Source organism: Solanum dulcamara, chromosome 6 (assembly GCF_947179165.1).
Source record: "Solanum dulcamara chromosome 6, daSolDulc1.2, whole genome shotgun sequence".
In the NCBI taxonomy this organism is placed as follows: Eukaryota; Viridiplantae; Streptophyta; class Magnoliopsida; order Solanales; family Solanaceae; genus Solanum; species Solanum dulcamara.
Window position 1 is genome coordinate 12347170 of NC_077242.1, and position 24411 is coordinate 12371580.

Sequence of the window (24411 nt, forward strand, 5' to 3'; positions counted from 1 at the left end):
AAATTCGTAGACATCAATAATATATATATATATATATATATATATATATTTAACCTAGACCCAATAACTCACTCAACTCTATAATTAATTCTCTAAAACTCAAGCCTAGGATTAAGCCTTAATTCCTCCAATATCATAACTCTAATGATATTCAATGTAATACAATAAATCTAAAATTCATTTAGGTATACTAATATGTCGAATCTTAAGGAAATTAACCAATGTTAACAACAAAATATGAAACCCATGAGAGTATTTCAAGAAACAACATATACCAAAGTTTTACAATAAAACAGTGTCGAGATCCGCAGCAAGTAACAGACTAGAAATATTTTTTTCTTTCACGTTCTACTATGCACACCAATATTTTTTACTCATCCAACATCAATTCCTAATGATTTTCTAGCCCTATTGATTGGTCATTATAAAGTAATGATTGGTTCTTTAATTAGTCAACCCAATTGCACCCAAAATGTCACCAGTAATTATGACCATCTACCTCCATATACAGATAACACTATGAAAAAAATACACATTCAAGTGCTTACTTGCACCTATGAAAATTCCTTCAACTTGAGGCTTACAGGAGAAAGTGATTCTATTGCTTTCGGCTCCGCTGAAGTTGTATTGAGTTTTCTGACTTAAACGATAGTACCCCTTATTTATCACTAATTAATTTTAATAAATATGGGATAAATGGTATAGTTTAGTAACTAAACTATCGCTTTAGCCCATTAATTAAACTAATTATCTAAAGTTACCCTTCAAATAAATAACCGTAGTTATCTAATAGTCTAAAATACTCATTAAAAATTCACGGAATGAGCCTTTTATGAAATAAGAAACTCTAGTACTCAAAATGACCTAATGAATCATTACATAATCCCTGTCCATTTCGATGGAGCAAGATATCGATCCTGGAGGAGAGAAATTTTGTGAGCTTTATCTGTGAAGAACAAATTAGGTTTCATTGATGGAAGTTATGGAAAGCCAGATGTGAATTCTCCTCAATTTCGTCAATGGAAAAAGTGTGATGATATGGTAACATCATGGATTCTAAACTCACTGACTAAGGAGATCTCAGACAGTGTGAAGTATGCCAATAATTTTGTGGAACTTTTGAAGGAATTGAAGAATAGGTATGACCAAACCAATGGAGCAAAACTATATCAAATTTAGAAGGAAATCAATAATCTCATATAAGGAGTTTTGGATTTCACTGTTTACTATACAAGGATGAGAAAGCTATAGGAAGAATTGGGTAACTTGAATCTGAAAAATTAGTACAATTACCTGTGCACCTGTGATGCTAAAGATAATATGAACAAAGCTGAGTAGGATAGATGTTTGATCCAATTTCTTATGAGATTAAATGAGGTATACACTGTGATGACGGATAATATCCTTATGATGAATCCAGTTCTCTCTATGGAACAGACCTTTTCTTTATTGATTCAAGAAGAAAAACAAAGAGAGTTAGGGCTACCAGTCGAATGTCAATGGAATCAACTTCTTTAAATATGAATGCTTTCAACAAAAATGTCAAACATCCACTAAGAAAGACTTTCAGAACAACAATAATGCAATAGGTAGCAACAACAACAACTCAAGTAACGACAACAATTATGTAGACAATAATTACTACTCAGAAAGCAGCAACAATAGAAATTTCATAGTTTGTGATTTTTGCAAAAGACCAAGACACATTAAGGATAAATGCTACAAATTACATGGATATCCCCAGAACAACAAAAATCAATATTGCAAAAGAAATCCTTTTAATCATGTCCAAAATTATTGACAGAAGAATGGCCAAAATTTCAAAGGAAAGAAAGTTGTAGTTAATGCACATGGTGTTTCAAATGACATGACATCTATCCATGAAAAAGAATAGTCACAATGAAATAATCACCATAGTGCTAGTATTATAAAAGAGTGGACAAATCATGAACCTACTATAGCACTTTTAGATTGAGAATATGGGAGAAAATTCAAACACCTCAAATGTCAGTGTTGGCAACTTTGCAGGTGTTGTAGTCTGTTCCTCTTCTATTGATTTTGACAATCCTTCATGTAAATATTTTGAATCAAGTGTTTATTTATGGATTATAGATTCAGGGGCATCATACCATATGACTTTCAACAAAAATTCTCAAACTAACATTAAGACCCTACATTATCCTATATTAGTTTTCCTTCCTAATAAATAACAGGTACTTCCAAAATCATTCTAAACAAAGTATTGTATGTGCCTTATTTTAAGTACAATTTTGTCTTAGTTCATTCCCTAGCCCTTTCCATGAAATACATAGTCTTGTTCACTGATTTATTTTGTCTATTATAGGTCTCTTCACTGAAGAAGCCTCAAGTGATTGGTAATAGCAAGAGTGAGATGTATTTCTTATGCACCAGATGTTTGAAGAATACTAGTTATGACAAAATGACTTCTACTTGTTGTTGTCTTCCCAACAACAATCTTTTTGCTATTTCTGTTGAAAACAAGATTCCTGATGATAAGAATCCTATTACTGAGTCTTGTTTTGGAGATAAGTGTATATTGTTGAATAATGACAAATATAAATCTCATTCTATTCATGTTTTTGTTCCAATTGTATGTACTTCCACTCTCAATAATAAGATTGTTTTCTCTCATATTAATTCTTGTATGTCTGCTAGAGAAAATATGCATTTATTATGGCATAATAGACTTGGTCATGCACCTTTTGTTACAATGAGGAATATCCCCACACTCCCACTAAATTTTTTCAAAAAACAACCCTTTTTGTGTACCATTTGTCCCATGGCAAGACAAATGAGAAGCCATATCAAAGAAATATTTGAATTGCTTCATGTTGACCTTTGGGGACCATACCATTTATCCACATATAACAATTTCAAATGCTTCTGCACTTTGGTAGATGATTTTAGTAGATCTGCCTGAACACATTTCTTGAATACTAAAAGCAATGCTTTACATGTCCTAAAAATCTTTAGAGATATGGCGGAAACCTAATTTCACACTATTGTCAAGAGTATCAGGTCAAACAATGGCCTAGAGTTTGCCAATAGTGAAGCAAGCTTATTCTTTCCGACCAAAGGCATCATACATCAAAAAAAACTAGCCATATACACCAAAACAGAACAATGTAGTGAAAAGAAAACATAAATATCTTTTAGAAACAACAAGAGTCCTTTTGTGTCAATCAAAACTCTCCTTAATGTATTGAGGAGAATGCATCTTAACAACTAGCCATCTTATAAATAGACTCCATTCAAGCTATCTTAAGAACAAATGTTCCAATGAAGTGTTGTATAACAAAAAGCCAAACTACACTCAATTAAGATCCTTTGGATGCCTTTGTTACCCCACTCTACCCAAAGTTCACAGAGAAAAATTCCAACCTAGAACCACCCCTCACATATTTATGGGATATCCCTTTGGAACAAATGACTATAAGGTAATGAGTCTTGCCACAAAAAAGATATATATCTCCAGAGATGTCACATTTCATGAGGATGTTTTTTCCTTTACTCCACACTCCACGAAATGTATTTTTCCTTCTATTCTTTAGTATTAACCTATTACTGATTTTGTTGATTGTACTAAAGTAAGAACTTATAATAATTTGGTAAATTATTGTAGAAATGAGACTGTTACAAATACTGATGTGTTACTGACAGATCGTAGGACTTACTCGTCTTGCAGGTCCTTTAAAATCAAAGAAAAGTAAGTCTCTAAATTTTTCATACGAGCCATTATTATGACTCGTAGACTCCTTAACGGGTTATCAACTTGACTCGTAGAAGTGAAATTCAGGGTCTGAAATTTGGTAAGTGCCAGGGGTCTCTACGAGTCATCTCTACGACTCGTGATCCTTTATACGGATCATCCTGTCAACTCGTAGTCAAGATACTGAGGCTTTTATTTTCAGAATTTAGGCAAAGGCTCTACGAATCATTCCTACGAATCGTAGGAATGATTATGGCTCATAATAAAAGCTCGTAGGAAGGCTTCTCCCAATCAAAATTTTACAAGTGTTGGGGAGGTCTACGAACCGTTCTTACAACTCGTTGAACAGTCTACGAATCGTAGACCTCTCTTTTAGTCCATTGTTCAGTCTAATTCATCAACTTTTCTCATGATTTTTGAATTTAGTCTAGGCTAGAATAACACCGGGTGTTACAGGATACTAGTCTAAAATAGGTACAAGAGCTTCTAAGAGTAGTAACATAACAAATAAGAATGACACAACTCCATCATAAGGAATAAAAAAATAGAAGCTGCTGGAAGATTGCCTTTGTCTTCACCTAAGGGACATAACTGATCCAATAATCAGACTATACCAAGTGGCATAACAAGAGTAGTATCAATACAAACAGCACGTACTAATAGGCATCATCGTTCAACCTGATACCCACTGCATAGCATATGAACAAAAAAATAAGAGAGCTCATGATAATTAAACTTATAAGCCTGTCCACCCAATCATTTAAGTAAACTCCTTACTCTCACTCTTATAGTCTTCACCACTCTACTATCTAGAGTTTCACTACCCACTCTAGTTACCAACTTGCGACCTGTGGGTTATAGGCCCACCATATTACCATTGCACACTTAGCTCTAACAGCTACCATCCAAACAACCTTAGTCACTCAATGGTTCCACCCAACTACCACTACTCTTGATCTAGTTATCTCACAACATATGGAGCCAGCCATTCCATAACCACACTTCATGCCTAACTCCGAGTTCTAGGTAACAACTACCACTACCACAACTACTCATGGAAACTTCAATAAGAACAACTTCCCGTCAACAAGCAAACTTGTAATATCCCCTAAAAACGTTGTATACGATGTTTCAATTTTTGCCTAAACATGATACAGTCTCTGTATTTTGGTCATAACTTTTCATAGAAATATCCAAATTGAGTGATTCAAATTTCTGAGTAACCATAAGATCATTACCTACAACTTTTATGAAGACCATATTTTAAGATTCGGAGGTTAAGTAGGTCAAATAAATTAATCTTTGTAAGGTAGGATGCTGTTACGAAAATGAGTGTTTATAGAAGAAAAATCATATCTCACTGTAGGTTTATCCAAATTGGTTGATTATTGAACGATATGAAACTAGACTTCCATATCTACAATTCTTATGAAGACACCAAATCCTAATAAGGAATTTATCTTATTCAAACGCAGCTCCCAAAAAGAGTATTCTGTCAAAGATAACTCATTTCACCTACCATAGAAAGATCTAGATACATTTGACATCACTCATGACATAAATTGTCCTCCATTTAACATCATCCATGACATCAATATATTCCACTAAATTTTCAGATTTTTATTTATAATTATTTTATTTATTGTTAGGTCATCTTTCCCACCTATAAATACCCACCTTATTTCCTCATTTTATTCATCAAGCTTTCTCAAGCAAATCTTCTCTCTATACACATTCTCAAATATAGTCTTAGTTCTTAGTAGTGAAGAAATACTATTCCGGTGATTCATATATTCCGGGTAGTACACAAAACGTTCCGGCAAGGAGAGAAGCTAGGACTCAAGAGTGTTCATTAAGTCTTCCGGTACCAACTAAAGCTTCGGTTTCCAGGTATGTAAGGTTTCAATGAGAGTATTCCTTCCACTCTCATGTTTAAATTATTTTGATTATATAATAAATTATATTTATTTTCTTTAAGCTCTACTCTAAGTTATGTGGGTATTTATCCATGGGTTCTTCCACCCATGTAGTCCAAAAACTCTTTCAATTAAATATCTTGATTTCAAGTAATATTTTCTTATGTTAATTCTTAATTTTACTTAATAGTATGAATCATGGTTAAACTAATGATTATTGCTCTATTTTGATGCAACATAATTTCATATGTATGAATTGATGGTTTATAAGTAATTCTTTTATTTATCTATTTAAAGGTTCTTGAAATTCATGGTGGGTTGTTTAAAGCATGATTTTTAATTAATGGATTTTAAAATATTTATGTATATTTATTTACATACATACTTGCAAGTTGAAGTGATTTGAACCCACCTAGTTTTACTATGTTTTTAATAAAGTTTGACTTGAAAGCTTTGACTCCAAATAAATGTTTATAAAAGAAATATCTATGATCAAAAGGGAGTATTATGAAATAAAAGAATGATGAAATGATATGAATGATAGATTCTTTATGCAATAAGGAAAATTCTTGCATATTTGAATTACCAAATGTTTTAATGAGCTATTCTACCGAATATGATGTTTTGAATTCTCAAGCTATATGCTATGACTATTTTAAAGTATTAAACTATTCCGTGGGATTGACTTAGCACCGAATGAGGCATTGAGGTGGGATTCGGTAAGGGAATCCTAGTAGCAACCCCTTGTCTCATTAACTATGTGCCAACATAGGAGCCCTTGTAGGCTTAGGCTAATGGATCCATAAATAGCCCTTAAAGTTAAAGTTAAAGAAATGAATGAAATTGACGGAGTTCTACCTGGCAAGTAGTCTCCCCGGCCAACGTAGGGGGTTATGTTGGATTCCATGTAATAGCTCGCATGGTCTTAAATGTCGGATATGGTTAGCTTCCCACAAAATGAATGTTTTAAAGGATATCCATATGATTTATTATGCATGTATTACATTATGTTCCATATTACATAAATGTTTTAACGTTTTCTCAATGTTCATGCATCCTTACATACTTAGTACATTCAAAGTACTAACGCATACTCTTTTGCCTACATGATATCACCATGTAGGGATCGCTGCTCCTCCTCGTTCTCCTCCACGTGGCTAGTTGATATTCCATTGAAGACTACTTTTGGTGAGTTCCCATGTTCCGGGAACAATACTCCTTTGTCTTTCTAGCTTATGATATGTTAAGATATTTTATTATGGCATTTCTTCTATTATGATTGAGGGTGAGCTAGGAACTTGTCTTAGCCCCATTAAATCTAATAGTTAGAGGTATTGTTGGACATATGTAAGTTGAAGATTTATTATTATGATTTCCGCTTGTCTATTTATCATCATTACCTATGAAAGGCTAAAAGAATGCTAAGAGGCTTGTTTGAGGTACTTTCGGGTTCCTCATTCGCCATGTCACGTCTAGGCCCTAGGCTTGGGTCGTGACAAACTTGGTATCAGAGCCCGAGGTTTTGAATGATCCTTGGAAGTCCAACATGCCGCGTCGAATAGGTTCTTGTTCATGGTTGTGAAGTGCGCCACAATTATGAATAAGAGACTATGAGGCGTTTAGGAAAATTTTCACTTCTTTCAAATTCATGTCGTGCCTTAGAGTGTCCTAAGCTTTCCTTTAACTAACGACCCATTTTGTGTTCTCTAGATAATGACTCGTGGAAGACCACCTCGAAGAGCAAGGGTTGACGATGAGGACCAAACTCCTCCGATTCCTAATGCCCAACATCATGAGGACGGGGTAACCCATGCCGAGTTTCGCAGTGTTATTACTTTGTTAGCTCAAGTCGTAGCTAACCAAGGGAATCTAGGTGTTCCTTCTCCCCAAATGCAAAATCCAGCCTCTAGGATTCGGGATTTCCAAAGGATGAATCCACCCGAGTTCGATGGTTCTAAACTAGATGAGGACCCTATGGAGTTCATTAATGAGGTGTACCGGATTGTGGCTATCATGGGTGTGCCACCAAATGAGAAGGCTGAGCTAGTGGCCTATCAACTCAAAGGTGTGGCTCGAGTATGGTACGAACAATGGATTGTTGAGAGGGATGAAGAAATAGGGTCGATAGGATGGGAAGAGTTCAAAGGTGCCTTCCTAGACCGCTTCTTCCCATTAGAGCTAAGGGAGGCCAAAATCCAAGAGTTCATCAACCTCCGTCAAGGGAGTATGAGCGTGAGGGAGTATGCTCTCAAATTCACTAAGTTGTCAAAGTATGCTCCTTTTATGGTTTCCGACCCAAGAGCTAGGATGAGCAAGTTTATTTCCGGTGTCTCAAGCTTGGTATCCAAGGAATGCAAAACGGCCATGTTGATCAAGGAGATGGATATCTCTCGGTTAATGACTTACGCAGAACAAATTGAAGAAGAGAAGCTTAGAGAGAGATCAAGGGGGTTCAAAAAGGCTAGAGTGGATGGTGGAGGGTTTAACCCTCAAAGGTCCGATTATGGTAACAATGGCAAAGGTCAAGGTGGGCAACGATTTGTGGGACAAGGTTCCACCAATACTCCTCCTCCAAGGTTCAACAAGGACAAGAGTGGTAAACCAATGATTCCAAGAGAGAATGTTGCTACTCAAACTTTCCCTGCTTGCAAGAAGTGTGGAAGGACTCACAAAGGGGAATGCTTAGCTGGTTCCAATGCATGCTTTAAGTGTGGCAAGCTGGGCCACCATGCTAAGGATTGTAGAGATGGTGGTGGTAGGACTCAAGGCCAAATTGCTCATGGTCAACAAGTCCAAGGAGGTGTCCAACGCACCAACCGCTTTTACGCCTTGCATGGGAGACAAGAGGTTGAGGATGCACCCAATGTCATTACCGGTATGTTAAAGGTCTTTTCTTTTAATGTGTATGCACTATTAGATCCGGGTGCAAATTTATCTTTTGTTACTCCATTCCTTGCTAATAGATTTGATGTTTTACCTGAAATGTTATTAGAGCCCTATTTGGTGTCTACCCCCGTTGGTGAGTCAGTTATTGCTAGAAAGGTCTATAGGGATTGCCTTGTGTCTATCTTGCATAAAGTTATTCCTTGTGATCTCATTGAGCTAGATATGGTAGATTTCGATGTCATTCTTGGGATGGATTGGTTACATGCATCTGATGCTTCCATAGATTGTAGGAATCGTCGAGTCAAGTTCCAATTTCCAAATGAGCCTGTTATTGAATGGCAGGGTCGTGATTCGGTGGTTAAGGGTCAGTTTATTTCTTATCTTAAGGCTCGCAAAATGATTTCTAAGGGATGTATTTACCATATTGTGAGGGTTAGGGATGTCAACTCCAAAAGTCCTTCTCTTGAGTCAGTTCCTATAGTCAATGAATTCCCCGATGTCTTTTCTGATGACCTTCCCGGTATCCCTCCCGAAAGGGAAGTTGATTTTGGTATTGATATCCTCCCCGATACCCAACCTATCTCTATTCTTCCTTACCGCATGGCCCCAGCAGAATTGAAAGAGCTGAAGGAACAATTAAAGGACTTGTTAGACAAGGGGTTCATAAGACCAAGTATTTCGCCATGGGGTGCTCCCGTTCTATTTGTAAGAAAGAAGGATGGGTCACTTCGAATGTGCATAGACTATCGGCAATTAAATAAGATGACCATTAAGAACAAGTACCCACTCCCTAGAATAGATGACTTGTTTGATCAATTACAAGGGGCAAGTCACTTCTCCAAGATCGACCTTCGGTTCGGCTACCACCAACTATGGGTAAGGGAGTGTGACATTCCCAAAACAGCCTTCCGAATAAGGTATGGTCACTATGAGTTTGTGGTGATGAGTTTTGGGTTGACGAATGCACCAGCGGTGTTTATGGACTTGATGAATAGGGTGTTCAAACCTTACCTTGATACCTTTGTAGTAGTCTTCATTGATGATATTTTAATTTACTCTCGGGGTGAGGAAGAACATAAAAATCAATTGAGAGTTGTGCTTCAAACATTGAGGGATAAACAATTATTTGCAAAATTTAGTAAGTGTGAATTTTGGTTAAAGGAGGTAGCATTTCTTGGTCACGTAGTGTCCGGTGATGGAATCAAGGTTGATCCTAAGAAAATAGAGGCAGTCAAAAATTGGCCTAGACCATTATCTCCTTCAGACATTAGGAGCTTCTTAGGTCTAGCCGGTTCGTCAAAGGCTTTTCTTCCATCTTATCTCCTATGACAAAATTGACCCAAAAGAAATCCAAATTCATATGGACAGATGAGTGTGAGAAGAGTTTCCAGACCTTAAAAGATCAACTTACCTCTGCTCCTATTTTGACTCTCCCAGAAGGATTAGAAGGATTTGTAGTTTATTGTGATGCTTCAAAGATTGGTTTAGGTTGTGTCTTAATGCAAAAAGGCAAGGTAATAGCCTATGCTTCTAGGCAATTAAAGGTGCATGAGCGCAACTACCCTACCCATGACCTTGAATTGGCGGCTGTTGTTTTTGCTCTGAAGATTTGGAGGCATTACCTCTATGGGGTGCATGTGGATGTATATACTGATCATAAGAGTCTTCAATATGTGTTTACCCAAAAAGACCTTAATCTAAGGCAAAGGAGGTGGCTAGAACTCCTTAAGGACTATGACATGAGTGTGCACTATCATCCGGGTAAAGCCAATGTGGTTGCTGATGCACTTAGTAGAATATCTATGGGGAGTGTGGCCCATGTGGATGAAAGGAAGAGGGAGTTGGTGAAAGATGTTCACCGATTGGCTAGATTAGGGGTGAAGTTGGGTAGTACTAATGATGGGGGTATGGTTGTTCAAAATAGTTCTGAATCCTCTTTGGTGGTGGATGTTAAATCAAAGCAAGATCTTGACCCAAAGTTTATCGAGTTAAAGAAGTTAGTAAAGGAAAAGAAGATAGAAGTCTTTTCCCAAGGGGGAGATGGGGTTCTATACTACCAAGGTCGGATATGTGTTCCAGATGTTGATGGCCTAAGGGGTTTGATCTTGATGGAGGCTCATAATTCTAGATACTCCATTCATCCCGGTTCAACAAAAATGTACCGAGACTTAAATGAGTTGTATTGGTGGGGTGGCATGAAGAAGGACATAGCAAGGTTTGTGTCCGAATGTACAAATTGTCAACAAGTGAAGGCCGAACATCAAAGACCGGGTGGCCTAGCCCAAGACATTGAAATCCCAACTTGGAAATGGGAAAATCTGAATATGGATTTTGTAGTGGGTTTGCCTCATACTCGGAAACGTCATGACTCGATTTGGGTAATTATTGATAAAATGACTAAGTCAGCTCACTTCTTACCGGTTAAAACTTCCTATAGTGCCGAAGACTATGCCAAGTTGTATATTCGGGAGTTGGTGAGGTTGCATGGTGTGCCATTATCCATTATTTCGGATCGTGGTACCCAATTCACTTCTCACTTCTGGAGATCATTTCAAAAAGGCCTCGGTACTAAGGTAAAGTTGAGCACAGCATTCCATCCTCAAACGGATGGGCAAGCCGAAAGGACGATTCAAACACTAGAGGATATGTTAAGGGCTTGTGTGTTGGAGTTTAAAGGGAATTGGGATGATCATCTACCTCTCATCGAGTTTGCCTATAATAATAGTTACCACTCAAGTATTGAGATGGCACCGTTTGAGGCTTTGTATGGAAGACGATGTAGATCACCGGTAGGTTGGTACGAAGTAGGTGAGATGACCTTGTTGGGCCCCGATTTGGTACTTGATGCTTTAGAGAAGGTGAAGATCATTAGAGAGAGGTTGAAGACGGCTCAAAGTCGTCAAAAGTCCTATTCTGACACTAGAAGAAGGGATCTTGAGTTTAATGTGGATGATTGGGTGTATCTGAAGGTTTCACCCATGAAAGGTGTGGTTCGATTTGATAAGAAAGGGAAATTGAGCCCTAGATATGTAGGGCCTTATAGAATTGTGAGACGTGTTGGTAAGGTTGCATATGAGTTGGAATTACCATTGGAAATGGCCATGGTTCATCCGGTGTTTCACGTGTCTATGTTGAAAAAACATGTGGGTGATTCTAGTTCCATTGTACCTATGGCAGTAGTGAATATAGAAGAAAACTTGACCTATGAAGAAGTTCATGTGGAAATTTTGGACCGGCAAGTTAAGAGATTGAGGAACAAAGAAATTGCATCTGTTAAAGTCTTTTGGAGGAATCAACAAATAGAAAGTGCAACATGGGAAGCGGAAGCGGATATGATTAAGAGATACCCTCATTTTTTCCCCTCTACCCAAACCTAAGGTATTAAGTTGTCCTTGCTCAATTACTTGAAATCTTTACATCTCAACTTTTCTTGTCAAATGCTTGCAAAATTATGAAATATTTTTAAATGATATTTTAAATTACACTGTTGCATTAATGATAGGTTGTTTGTTAATACTCTACTCTACTCAAGCTAAGTCTTTTCTCATTCGAGGACGAATGTTCCCAAGGGGGAGATAATGTAATATCCCCTAAAAACGTTGTATACGATGTTTCAATTTTTGCCTAAACATGATACAGTCTCTGTATTTTGGTCATAACTTTTCATAGAAATATCCAAATTGAGTGATTCAAATTTCTGAGTAACCATAAGATCATTACCTACAACTTTTATGAAGACCATATTTTAAGATTCGGAGGTTAAGTAGGTCAAATAAATTAATCTTTGTAAGGTAGGATGCTGTTACGAAAATGAGTGTTTATAGAAGAAAAATCATATCTCACTGTAGGTTTATCCAAATTGGTTGATTATTGAACGATATGAAACTAGACTTCCATATCTACAATTCTTATGAAGACACCAAATCCTAATAAGGAATTTATCTTATTCAAACGCAGCTCCCAAAAAGAGTATTCTGTCAAAGATAACTCATTTCACCTACCATAGAAAGATCTAGATACATTTGACATCACTCATGACATAAATTGTCCTCCATTTAACATCATCCATGACATCAATATATTCCACTAAATTTTCAGATTTTTATTTATAATTATTTTATTTATTGTTAGGTCATCTTTCCCACCTATAAATACCCACCTTATTTCCTCATTTTATTCATCAAGCTTTCTCAAGCAAATCTTCTCTCTATACACATTCTCAAATATAGTCTTAGTTCTTAGTAGTGAAGAAATACTATTCCGGTGATTCATATATTCCGGGTAGTACACAAAACGTTCCGGCAAGGAGAGAAGCTAGGACTCAAGAGTGTTCATTAAGTCTTCCGGTACCAACTAAAGCTTCGGTTTCCAGGTATGTAAGGTTTCAATGAGAGTATTCCTTCCACTCTCATGTTTAAATTATTTTGATTATATAATAAATTATATTTATTTTCTTTAAGCTCTACTCTAAGTTATGTGGGTATTTATCCATGGGTTCTTCCACCCATGTAGTCCAAAAACTCTTTCAATTAAATATCTTGATTTCAAGTAATATTTTCTTATGTTAATTCTTAATTTTACTTAATAGTATGAATCATGGTTAAACTAATGATTATTGCTCTATTTTGATGCAACATAATTTCATATGTATGAATTGATGGTTTATAAGTAATTCTTTTATTTATCTATTTAAAGGTTCTTGAAATTCATGGTGGGTTGTTTAAAGCATGATTTTTAATTAATGGATTTTAAAATATTTATGTATATTTATTTACATACATACTTGCAAGTTGAAGTGATTTGAACCCACCTAGTTTTACTATGTTTTTAATAAAGTTTGACTTGAAAGCTTTGACTCCAAATAAATGTTTATAAAAGAAATATCTATGATCAAAAGGGAGTATTATGAAATAAAAGAATGATGAAATGATATGAATGATAGATTCTTTATGCAATAAGGAAAATTCTTGCATATTTGAATTACCAAATGTTTTAATGAGCTATTCTACCGAATATGATGTTTTGAATTCTCAAGCTATATGCTATGACTATTTTAAAGTATTAAACTATTCCGTGGGATTGACTTAGCACCGAATGAGGCATTGAGGTGGGATTCGGTAAGGGAATCCTAGTAGCAACCCCTTGTCTCATTAACTATGTGCCAACATAGGAGCCCTTGTAGGCTTAGGCTAATGGATCCATAAATAGCCCTTAAAGTTAAAGTTAAAGAAATGAATGAAATTGACGGAGTTCTACCTGGCAAGTAGTCTCCCCGGCCAACGTAGGGGGTTATGTTGGATTCCATGTAATAGCTCGCATGGTCTTAAATGTCGGATATGGTTAGCTTCCCACAAAATGAATGTTTTAAAGGATATCCATATGATTTATTATGCATGTATTACATTATGTTCCATATTACATAAATGTTTTAACGTTTTCTCAATGTTCATGCATCCTTACATACTTAGTACATTCAAAGTACTAACGCATACTCTTTTGCCTACATGATATCACCATGTAGGGATCGCTGCTCCTCCTCGTTCTCCTCCACGTGGCTAGTTGATATTCCATTGAAGACTACTTTTGGTGAGTTCCCATGTTCCGGGAACAATACTCCTTTGTCTTTCTAGCTTATGATATGTTAAGATATTTTATTATGGCATTTCTTCTATTATGATTGAGGGTGAGCTAGGAACTTGTCTTAGCCCCATTAAATCTAATAGTTAGAGGTATTGTTGGACATATGTAAGTTGAAGATTTATTATTATGATTTCCGCTTGTCTATTTATCATCATTACCTATGAAAGGCTAAAAGAATGCTAAGAGGCTTGTTTGAGGTACTTTCGGGTTCCTCATTCGCCATGTCACGTCTAGGCCCTAGGCTTGGGTCGTGACAAAACTTCCCCTCTAAACCTATAATTATAGAATAATTCATGTATCAAATATATCACATCAAGGTCTAACACGGTTCACCATCTTACCATGAATAAGTCTATACAGGTTCATAGTTCTTTCTAACTAACATTCCTCCATTGAAGAGTTCCCTTATAAGTTACTTTTACCTGGCTCATTTACAACTAACCTCACTATTACACAAAATTTACAAAACATCATCACGTCCTCCCATGGGACCATCCACACATACGTACTTGTTCCTCTCAGGGGATCCAATCTAGTCATATAAGTGTCGAAACGTGGCATCTGATCAAAGAATGTTTCAGAACATGACATCCGATCTAATACGTATTGGAACGTGACACCCGATTTATTTATGTGTCGGGACGTGACACCCAATTCAATTATGCAAACCAATCATAAACTATCAACAATAGACCACATTATATCACGAGAATGGTTTCATTACAAAACAAGACAGGAAGTGATCATTTTGCATAAAGTCTAGCATATTTCTTTATCCACACACATTTATGCATATCACAAGTAACTCAACGAGTACATGGAACACACTCAGAAAATAAAACCATCACCTGCACTATCAAACCATAAGATTTATCTCCAATATAAAATCTCTGTACATTCTACCATGTCCATTACAACTTAAACCGTCTCTATTCAAAAATATCATAATTAATAACTTCCCCAATCATTGCACCACCTTCTTACCCAGGTCACTTCGAATTCAATAACTAATACAATCAAATTTCTGTCTGTGATCCATAACCCATAACTTAGTTATATGATTTCTGGTTAAATTTCCTTCTATACTACACAATGGGTATATATTTACTACTCAGAAAATAGAAACATAGCCTACTTGGGCGCTAAGCAACTATGGAGTGATAATGCTACTGAAATCCTTGGTTCCAGATTTTCTACGGGTAAGAGTGGCCTGAATTTCATTAGTTTGAACCCTTCCAGCGTTGGGATTCCTTTCCCTCTTCTTTCTAAGTTAGGAGAAGCCTTTGGAGGGTTTTCGCAGTAAATCTCGCCTCTAACCTATTTTTGGAAGAAGTGGGGAAAATAAGAAAATCGCGACTTAAGTTCTGTCCCACGTTTTCCCACTCTGGCAGCAACATTCTCGCTCTGGCGGCACAGCTAAGGTGGGACCATCCCGCTAACCCAGTTGAGTAAATTTTCTTACAATTTCTTCTACTCTAAATTAACGACGATTCGGATTGTTACTTAATTAGTATACCATTGTTTGTGTTACTTTTATTTTTAAAATTTGGGTTACTATTACTGATCTTAGCACTATTTGGCTTCATTCGTAATTCCTTTACTTTAATTATTTATTGTTATTTTCTCCATTTATGTCATTGTCAACTTCTATTATTGGAGTCTTGATTTGTTATTTGCTAAAAAAAATTTCTTATTTTTGTTTCTTGCCTTTTGCTATATGTTACTAGTGGACTAATTTATAAATAATTTAGAATCTCCTTTAATGATCTGAATAGTTTTATTTAGCTAGTTTTTATTCTGTTGCCCATATATTATTTTTGTGGGGTTCATTCAAGTTTGTTTTGACATTCCTTTGTATTTTTAAAATTTATTATGCTATACATTATATTTTTGCAAGTTAAAATGTGTACGATAAAAAAATTATCGTCGATATGTAAGGTCTTCCTTTATCATAAGACATATTTTATTTTTGAGTTATTATTATTATTATTTTCATTCATAGTTATCCATTACTAACACTTTTATAAAGTGTCTTTATAGGTATCCAGAGTTTCCTTCCGAAGAAGCTATTCGAATTAAATTCGAATAATATTTTTAATTTGTTGTTGTGTATACTATTGGTTTTAGACAGATATTAGGCTGTTTTTAATATTATTGTTTTATTTTATTCTTTGTGTATATTTTATATTTATATTTGTGCATCATTTTTATCTCCTCCTTAATTTTAAAAATGAGTTAGGACCCACAATTGTGGATTCTAAAGGATGTTAATACCTTTTCTTTGGAATTACTTGAACCCCTTATCTAGAATCTATTGGTTTGGTAGATATTTTTGTAAATAACTAATTGGTTCCTAATCCTAAAATTAGGTGGCGACTCCTTAGATTAAATTTTTCCTTAAATTTTTTTTTTAACAATCAAATTATTTTTTACGAGTCCCACGATGTTACTCCTTATTTGTAAAAATAGGACTGTAACACTCCCAAGTTGGGAGCTATGATTTCTTCTTTTTCCGCTGTAATTCTGTGCTCACCATGGCTGTGAGATGCTTAATAGTTAAGATTCATAAAAAAAGACAATTAATTTTACGCTAATTATCAACCTATTGCAGATTCCCTTCTTTATCCAATTTGAGAATGACAGCATGAGAAAGCTCATACATTCGCAGAGTTAATGATCTACCTAATAATGCACTATTACCACCGTTCAATTAATTCACTATTAGAAACAAATATTATTTCCATTATAAATTAGTGAACGTGATTTTTTCACTCATTTTTTTATCAAAACTATTCATTGAAAACATCAGGAAATTATTTGGGGGAGGAAGTACTACAACTAAAGTTTGATATGATAATAAATAATAAAAATAAATTGAACACAAGAATTTTACGTGAAAACCCCTCAAATAGATAGAGGGGGAAAATCACGGGATAGAAGGATCTTACTATGATAATATGGGAGTACACTGTTCTCAAATACAAGGAGAAAACAACAATTAACATTCTCTCTTGTAAAAAGAACAACTCACTAAAGAGGACACAAAAAACTACAATATTTATCTTGGTGTATAACTCTCTTTGTGTTCTTACTCTTTTGGATTGTATTTTGTGGGATAATCTAAATGAGGGCAAGATGCCCTCTATTTATAGGAAACTAGAAACGCGTAAAATCTGCGTATTGCTGTTTCCTTTTTGACTACGCGTTCAAAACGCATTTTGTTTTCTTTTTGACTACGCGTTTTTTTTTTGACTACGCGTTCAAAATGCGTTTTGTAGTATTTGACTATCTTGCATAAACAGATTCTCACAAAAATAATGAAAAACTTTCTAATTTTTCTGTATGAAAACAATACTAATTTTGCTTTTCTCACCAATTTTATTAAAATATCTATAAAATAGTCATTGAACTTTTTTCAATAAAACTTTAGTATGAAAATAATGATTTTTTAATAGTGACATATCTTACAAACAAGATAATGTAGAAAACTAAGTATTTTATATGCTGCACATAACAAGCAGATGAAGCAAATTGCTAGTGATTGCAAAAACATTGCATTGAATTATCGAAACAAAAAAGAAAGAGGAAACAAAGAGGAAAACATACATCAGCTACTTCAAACAGACCCAAATAATTATTTTATTTCCAAATATCAATATGGCTTATGTATTGCCAAAACATTACATATGATCAAACTACAACCTTAGTCTAGATTTTAATTCTTCCTAATGGAAAAATCTTATTGCAAACATACATATAATTATTCTTATTGCAAACATATGCATAAAAGAGAATTATAATTATTGTGAGTATCATATATTATATATTATTAGAGTATAAATAGCACTTCTTGGCAGAATGCCCAGTAGTAAGAAGAGCAGAGAAGCCAGCGTACTGATTCTCTTTCTTGCTAACACATATATTGGCTATAATTTTGGAGAGTTCACTTTGGTTCAACTTTGATAGACTTGCATATTCTTCCATTTGCATCCACTGCAATAAGAGAGAAAAAAGGGGGAAAGAAAAGTTATAATTCTAATTAAGTGAATTTCATGCATAGCAAAAGTTACAATTTTAGGAAAGAAACTACTCCCTCCGTTTCATTTTTTGAGTCATTTGATTAGATAGGAAGTTAGAAAAAAGTAAGGAGACATTTGAATCTTGTGATTTTAAATTAAATATGTGTGTAATGTATCAAAATGAACTTTAAATCTTGTAATCTTAAATGTAATTGATACGATATTAGAATTAGTAAACAACTACTACTCCCTCCATCCAATTTAAATGCATGTCTTATTATTATTTTTGGTTTGTCTCAAAAAGAATGTCTTTCTTTATGTAATAACTAAATTTTCCATTTCCAATATCTTACATGACAAGTTTAAGATCACAAGATTTAAAAGACTACACACATCTTTAATTTAAGACCACAAAATTCAAAAGTCTCTCTTTATTTTTTAAATTTCTTGTTCAATCAAACAAAACACTTAAATTGAGACTGAGGGGTACTAAATATGAAAAGGTACATCGTTTTGAAACAAACTAAAAAAGAAAGTGGGACATATAAATTAAATCATAGTGAGAATATAATACTAAAATGTTGTTGTTTTATATGTTAGAACAAATATACCTTAGCTTCCTCAATCTCAGCATCTTGCTTGTTGATAGTGAAACTGAGTGGTTTCAGCATGCATATGAAGAACAAATCCGATTTTCCAAAGAAGGATTTGTGGCTTTGTCTGCATGAAATATGGGCTCATGTTGATTATAAATTTGGACCAAATAATATAAAATGTGATTTACATAAAATTAATTATTTTATTTTCCTACTCTTTTTCAAATTATAAAATTTTCTTAAAATTTATGAATTTTGGATACATCGCTGGACTTCTAGACATATCAGCAGACATCCGGATACATAGAAGAGGATATATCCGAGAGAGGAGGGATATATATATCAGAGAGGAGATAGAGATATATCAGAGAGGGGATAGGATATCTGGATACATAAGGGAGGGATGTATCCAATAGGGAGATAGGGATGTATCAGCGAGAGGGGAGTGATGTATCCGAGAGAGGATTTTTAATTTCTTTTAAATGATAATTTTTTTTAAAGATTATGATAAAATAATATGTGTATATAGGTAATTTTTTCTAATATAAAAGGTAATAGATTTTTTAATTAATGTATATTGACATTTTGTCAATATAATTTACACTGTCAATGTATAATAGTAAACTACTTCTTCTTTCCCCTATACTTTCCAATGATTGGAAAAATGAGGAGAATTCATACCTGAAGGCAAGGAGTTCAACAAATTCTGTCTCAATCTATCAAACAAACAAAAAATTCTCTACATTAGTTTTCTGGAACTATGTTTTTTTTTAAAAATAAATAAAATTAAAATTCTAACCTTTTTTTTTACTCATTATCCAAGAATTTAGTAGTATACTTACCCCTGTCTCTTCTTGCACTTCTCTAACGGCTGCCATACATATATCCTCGCCCTACAAGTGGTAGAATTCGATTAACAAAAAATAATTAATTTGCTAGGAACTTCAATTCATCGCACTAATTTATTGCTAAATCACTCATGGCTAATAACTTTTTCAATAAATTTTTATACAAATTTAGCTATAAAATTTGTCGCAATTTCTATATTTTTAGCCGTGTATATTATTGACACGTTCTTCTTGTCAAAAGCAAGCTAGTCTGACCTTGTAACTTTTGTGTGTGAAAAAGAAATGGTCCTAAACGATTTTGGTCTTATTAAACATATAAAAATTGCGGAAATTCTTTGAAACTTTAATGTGTTGACAAATTACTTTTCAAAAGTTTTATTCACCTAATAAATTGTTTCCTTTTCCCCAAAATTCTGATTCTCACCGTGCATATATGTATATATATATATGTATATATATATATCGTAGATTTTCTTTTTTTAAAAAAAAAATAAAATAAAATCGAACCATCACTAAAAAGGTTACAATTCAGATAGTTAATTAATTGAGTTACAAAATTTTTTTGTTCCGCTTGTAGATCTATAAATGAAAATGACTGAAAAATATTAGTACTAATAAAAGATATGAGCGCGTATATAAAACTAGTCAAATCATCTTGAATATAATGTTGGAAATTATTATCTTATTCGTGGACTAAATAACATTAACTTCAATTATTTGATTTTATAGAAGGGTGGGCTAAATATAATCCAGTTGATGAATGGGTAAAATTTATAAATAACTACTTTTAACATTTGTAATTAAAGAATGAACATTAAAGTTTCAAATTTCACAAATATTTATAACTTTTTTTTAATGACGAAAGACCGAAATGTGAGTAATAGGCGTTTATTATTCAGCTTTGGCAATCGCCCACATTTTATTTCTTTTAAAATATTTTTGATAATTCTTTAGACTGTCATAACTTATAAGTTTACTTAATTAGATATAATGCACTCGTTTTCTTTGAAGTATATTCCGATGCTCCAACTAGTACTAATTAATTACTTATATATCTTTTTATCCAAAGTGCTAGATTCCTATTCTCCGATAAACTGACTCGGGAGGAAGCGAGTTAGTCTTTCGTGTTGGCGGGCCTACTTTCCACTTTGTTACTATGAAGCAGCGCGGCAAGCAAGTGAATGTGTTGAAAATACAATTAAATAATTAAAAGTGTGCTTTTTTCAACAGTTTAAGCTTTTAGGTGAGATGATTACACACTTCAACATGATATCAAAGCACGCGAAGGTCCTGAGATTGAATCTCACCGTCACCCATATCAAAATGAATTTTCACGGGTGAATCGGTCATACACTTCAACAAATAATAATAATAATAAAAGGATAAAATATAAATTTGTTAACCTCATCAACAACGCCAGTAGGCAGTTTCCAAGTCCCAGTGATTTTTCCAGAATTTTCTTTAACAACCAGCACCTGAAAATGTCAGATTTTTAAATTTGAAAATAAATAACTTTATACTTCTTAATGTACCTTTAATAATAAGTTTTTATTATCGTATGACATATTTAAAGACATTAAAAGGCTTTAGCATGTTCAAGATTATAAATTTCAAAAAATAACAATTATTTTTTAAAAATTAAATTTTATATCAATTCAAATTATGTCACATAAATTGAAACTTTAACGAACCTGTCCTTGTTCGTTGAGGACGAAAGCACCAATACCAACGCGATGAGAAGCATTAGCAGGAAAAGTATGAGGTATTTCATGAGGAATCCAATAGACAAGCATCAAATATGTTGCCTCTGCATGATGATACCAAAATCCCTCCTGCATGCATTTAATTTATCATATGATATTAATTAAACACATAATTACTCATATATATATAGAGAGAGAGACAGAGATTTAAAATAATTTAACTAATTTAATGGTAATAATTAATTATTAATGGAGTAATATTTCCATGAATATTTTTACCTTCACTGCTGCATCAACAAGATGAGCAAGTTCTATGGGCAACTTAATCCAAACACCCTTCTTCCCCTGACCATCAAAATCAAAGGAACAAAAATAAAATTAGTGAGTTTTTCGTTTTCGATGACCGATTTGTTAATGTAGTCATGAAATTTAATTTGTTATAGCAAGTTATTTATTATTAGGTTCATTATAATTTAATGATTGACAAACACACTAATTAAATAAATTCATGAATTAGGTTGAAGACATATGTTTCAGTATCCAAAGTTCAGATTGATGAAGGACTCTCTAAAATAATGAAGTCTTAAGAAGAAAAGATAGTTTTGACTGGCTATCGAAATGCAACCTCATACATAGAATCAGATTGAAGAATTAACTTGTTTCATAGTCTTATGTTTTATAGTTTTATCCTAGTTACTGTATATTAGGTAGTTCAATTAAATTATAACTCAAACTACTTTAATTTCCTAGAAGCATTGTTTAGGAAACAATCTTGTGTTTACTATTACTTCAAGTTGGGGCTAACTTGAAAAGGGTTCAACAGTTTGTGTAGATTATTAATGTTAGGGATTAGAGTTAGTTTCGAAGTAGCAAACGCTTGTAATCTAAATATATGTTGAGGCTTATTGTTTAGTGAAGTTGTGGCACAAATCTTGTAGTGGGGTAGATTGTGATTTTCTTTTTCTTCGTGAATCGAATGTTTTCCATGTAAAAATATTTAATTGCTATATTTACTTTGTCTTAATATTGTCAAAAAATTACTGTGAAATAGATAAACAGATTAACCTAATCCAATATTTGAGCGAAATCAGGCGTAGCCCAACTCGCCCTCTTGTGTGATAGCTAGTTAGGAGTGCATAAAATATCACTGATCATTTATTACAGGTTACTAGTTAATATGATTAAATAAAGTTATTCACGATTACTTTTTAAGTGGTGAAACTATATAAATATTTTTTAGAGACGGCACGATGCATATAAATTAAACTCAAATATTACAAAATGAGTAAATATCAAGTATATGGACATATATACATACCTTTAGCTTCCAATGGGAAATGGAAACCCTTAGCATAGTATGAAATTTAAGAGAATCCATAGGCTCCTCCTTCTTCATGTTCACAATAACTCCTCCATAGTTATCTTCAATTGCCTCAAATATTTCCATTTTTATGTCAATTGCCTCTCCAAAAGAATCCATTAATTCTGAGCTGTTCAAACAACAGAAGAAAACATTGGCTAAAGAAATCTGAACAATTTAAGTGCTAAACATAATTAAATATAATATTTTTCTTTTTTAAAAAAGTAAAGAAATCTGCAATCAAATTTGTTGCATATTGCCCCTCATTACTTCCAACCACGTCTTAGGTTAGATTCAGTCCGAAAGACTTTTCCCAAGAACAACAAATATATTGTAAAATAAGCGATTGCTTAGTTCGTATCATATTTAGTAACACATCGATTCAGAATTTGAATTTTATAAATTTTAGCTCCAAATTTACCACAAAATTAATTAATTATAATTTCAAATACAGTATAAAAGGACCAATTAACATATATATGTCTTCTTTTTTTAAAAAAAAAATAGATTAACAAAAAATGTCGTGACGTATAAAATGAAACTATGGGAGTAACTAAATACTCCATGATTTAGTACCTCAGCGTATAGGGTAAAATTAAACAGGATTTATTATGAAATTTTTAATGAGCTAATCAAGTGACATGTGGAGATGCATATACATAACACTAGAGGAAATAAAGAAAAATGACAACCTTTAATAAGTATATCCTTGCAATACTAAAATTAAAGTTATAAGCAACTAGGAAAGTTTTTTGTTCAGCTAATTAATTTAAGTGAGGACAACTACGTACCAATTAGCAAAATATATGAGGGATTATTTTCTTCAACTATAGTACTTTGAAAATGTATGAAAACATTGTAACTATAATGCCCTATTTATACAAGCTGGCTGAGGTCACATAGTCCATAGTTTTATGGAAAAATACATAAATTATGAATGGAAATTGAAAAGAAATTTACTTGGCATGAAGCACATTCCTAGGGGTTGTCTTTTACCTAATTATAGTTTGATGTTAATTTCCTCATGTCTACTTTTATTTGTTTATTATATATTTTAAAAGGTGACTTTTTTTCATTTATCCTATTTTCTGTGGATAGAATTATCTGATAGCAATATGTGGATAGAATTATCTGGTACATGTTGCTAGTGAGAGATGACAGGTATCTCGTGAAATTAGTCGAGGTGCATGCAAACGGATCCAAATACCACAGTCATATATATTAAGAAAAGATAATTATTAACTAATCATTTCCCAAATCATTTATCAAGATCTAATACGAAACATCAATTAATATAAGTATTATGATAAAATACTCATTTTAATCATTATTTCTTTAAAAAAATGTGCAAAATCTAAAGTGGGCGTATAAAAGTAAATGCATGCACCTAGTGGTCGGGCGTAACTCGGTTGTTCATACATGAACCAGAAATAGCCAACATAATATATGAAAAAAATTAAATTAGCACCAAGTCCAATAATTAAAGCCGTGTTGATAGGTACAAATTAAACTACCTCAAGAAAACGTATGAATCTTACGTACAACATATAATCTGATGTTAATACAACATTAATGAAAGAAAGATTAACATGACTATCATCAATTTTAGATCATTAGGTGAGATGACTATCCATATTTTATGAATGTCTTGCTAGGAACCTATGTAGTTAATACAACACTTCAACATATATTGGAACGTTTGTTTTCTTCTGT

The 24411-nt window shown here is 33.6% G+C and overlaps 1 protein-coding gene across 1 annotated transcript; it reads right to left on the reverse strand.

The window, feature by feature from the left end:
* Nucleotides 1–17795: 17795 nt before the first annotated feature.
* LOC129892197 (nudix hydrolase 2-like) lies at nt 17796–23541 on the reverse strand. Its single transcript, XM_055967752.1, has 9 exons — nt 23490–23541; nt 22657–22828; nt 21618–21683; nt 21327–21467; nt 21039–21110; nt 19630–19680; nt 19469–19503; nt 18803–18911; nt 17796–18165 (listed from the first exon to the last, which is right to left on the reverse strand). Exons 2-9 carry the CDS (start codon nt 22816–22818, stop codon nt 17992–17994), a joined length of 810 nt encoding a protein of 269 aa, XP_055823727.1. The 5' UTR covers nt 22819–22828; nt 23490–23541; the 3' UTR covers nt 17796–17991.
* Nucleotides 23542–24411: the final 870 nt, after the last annotated feature.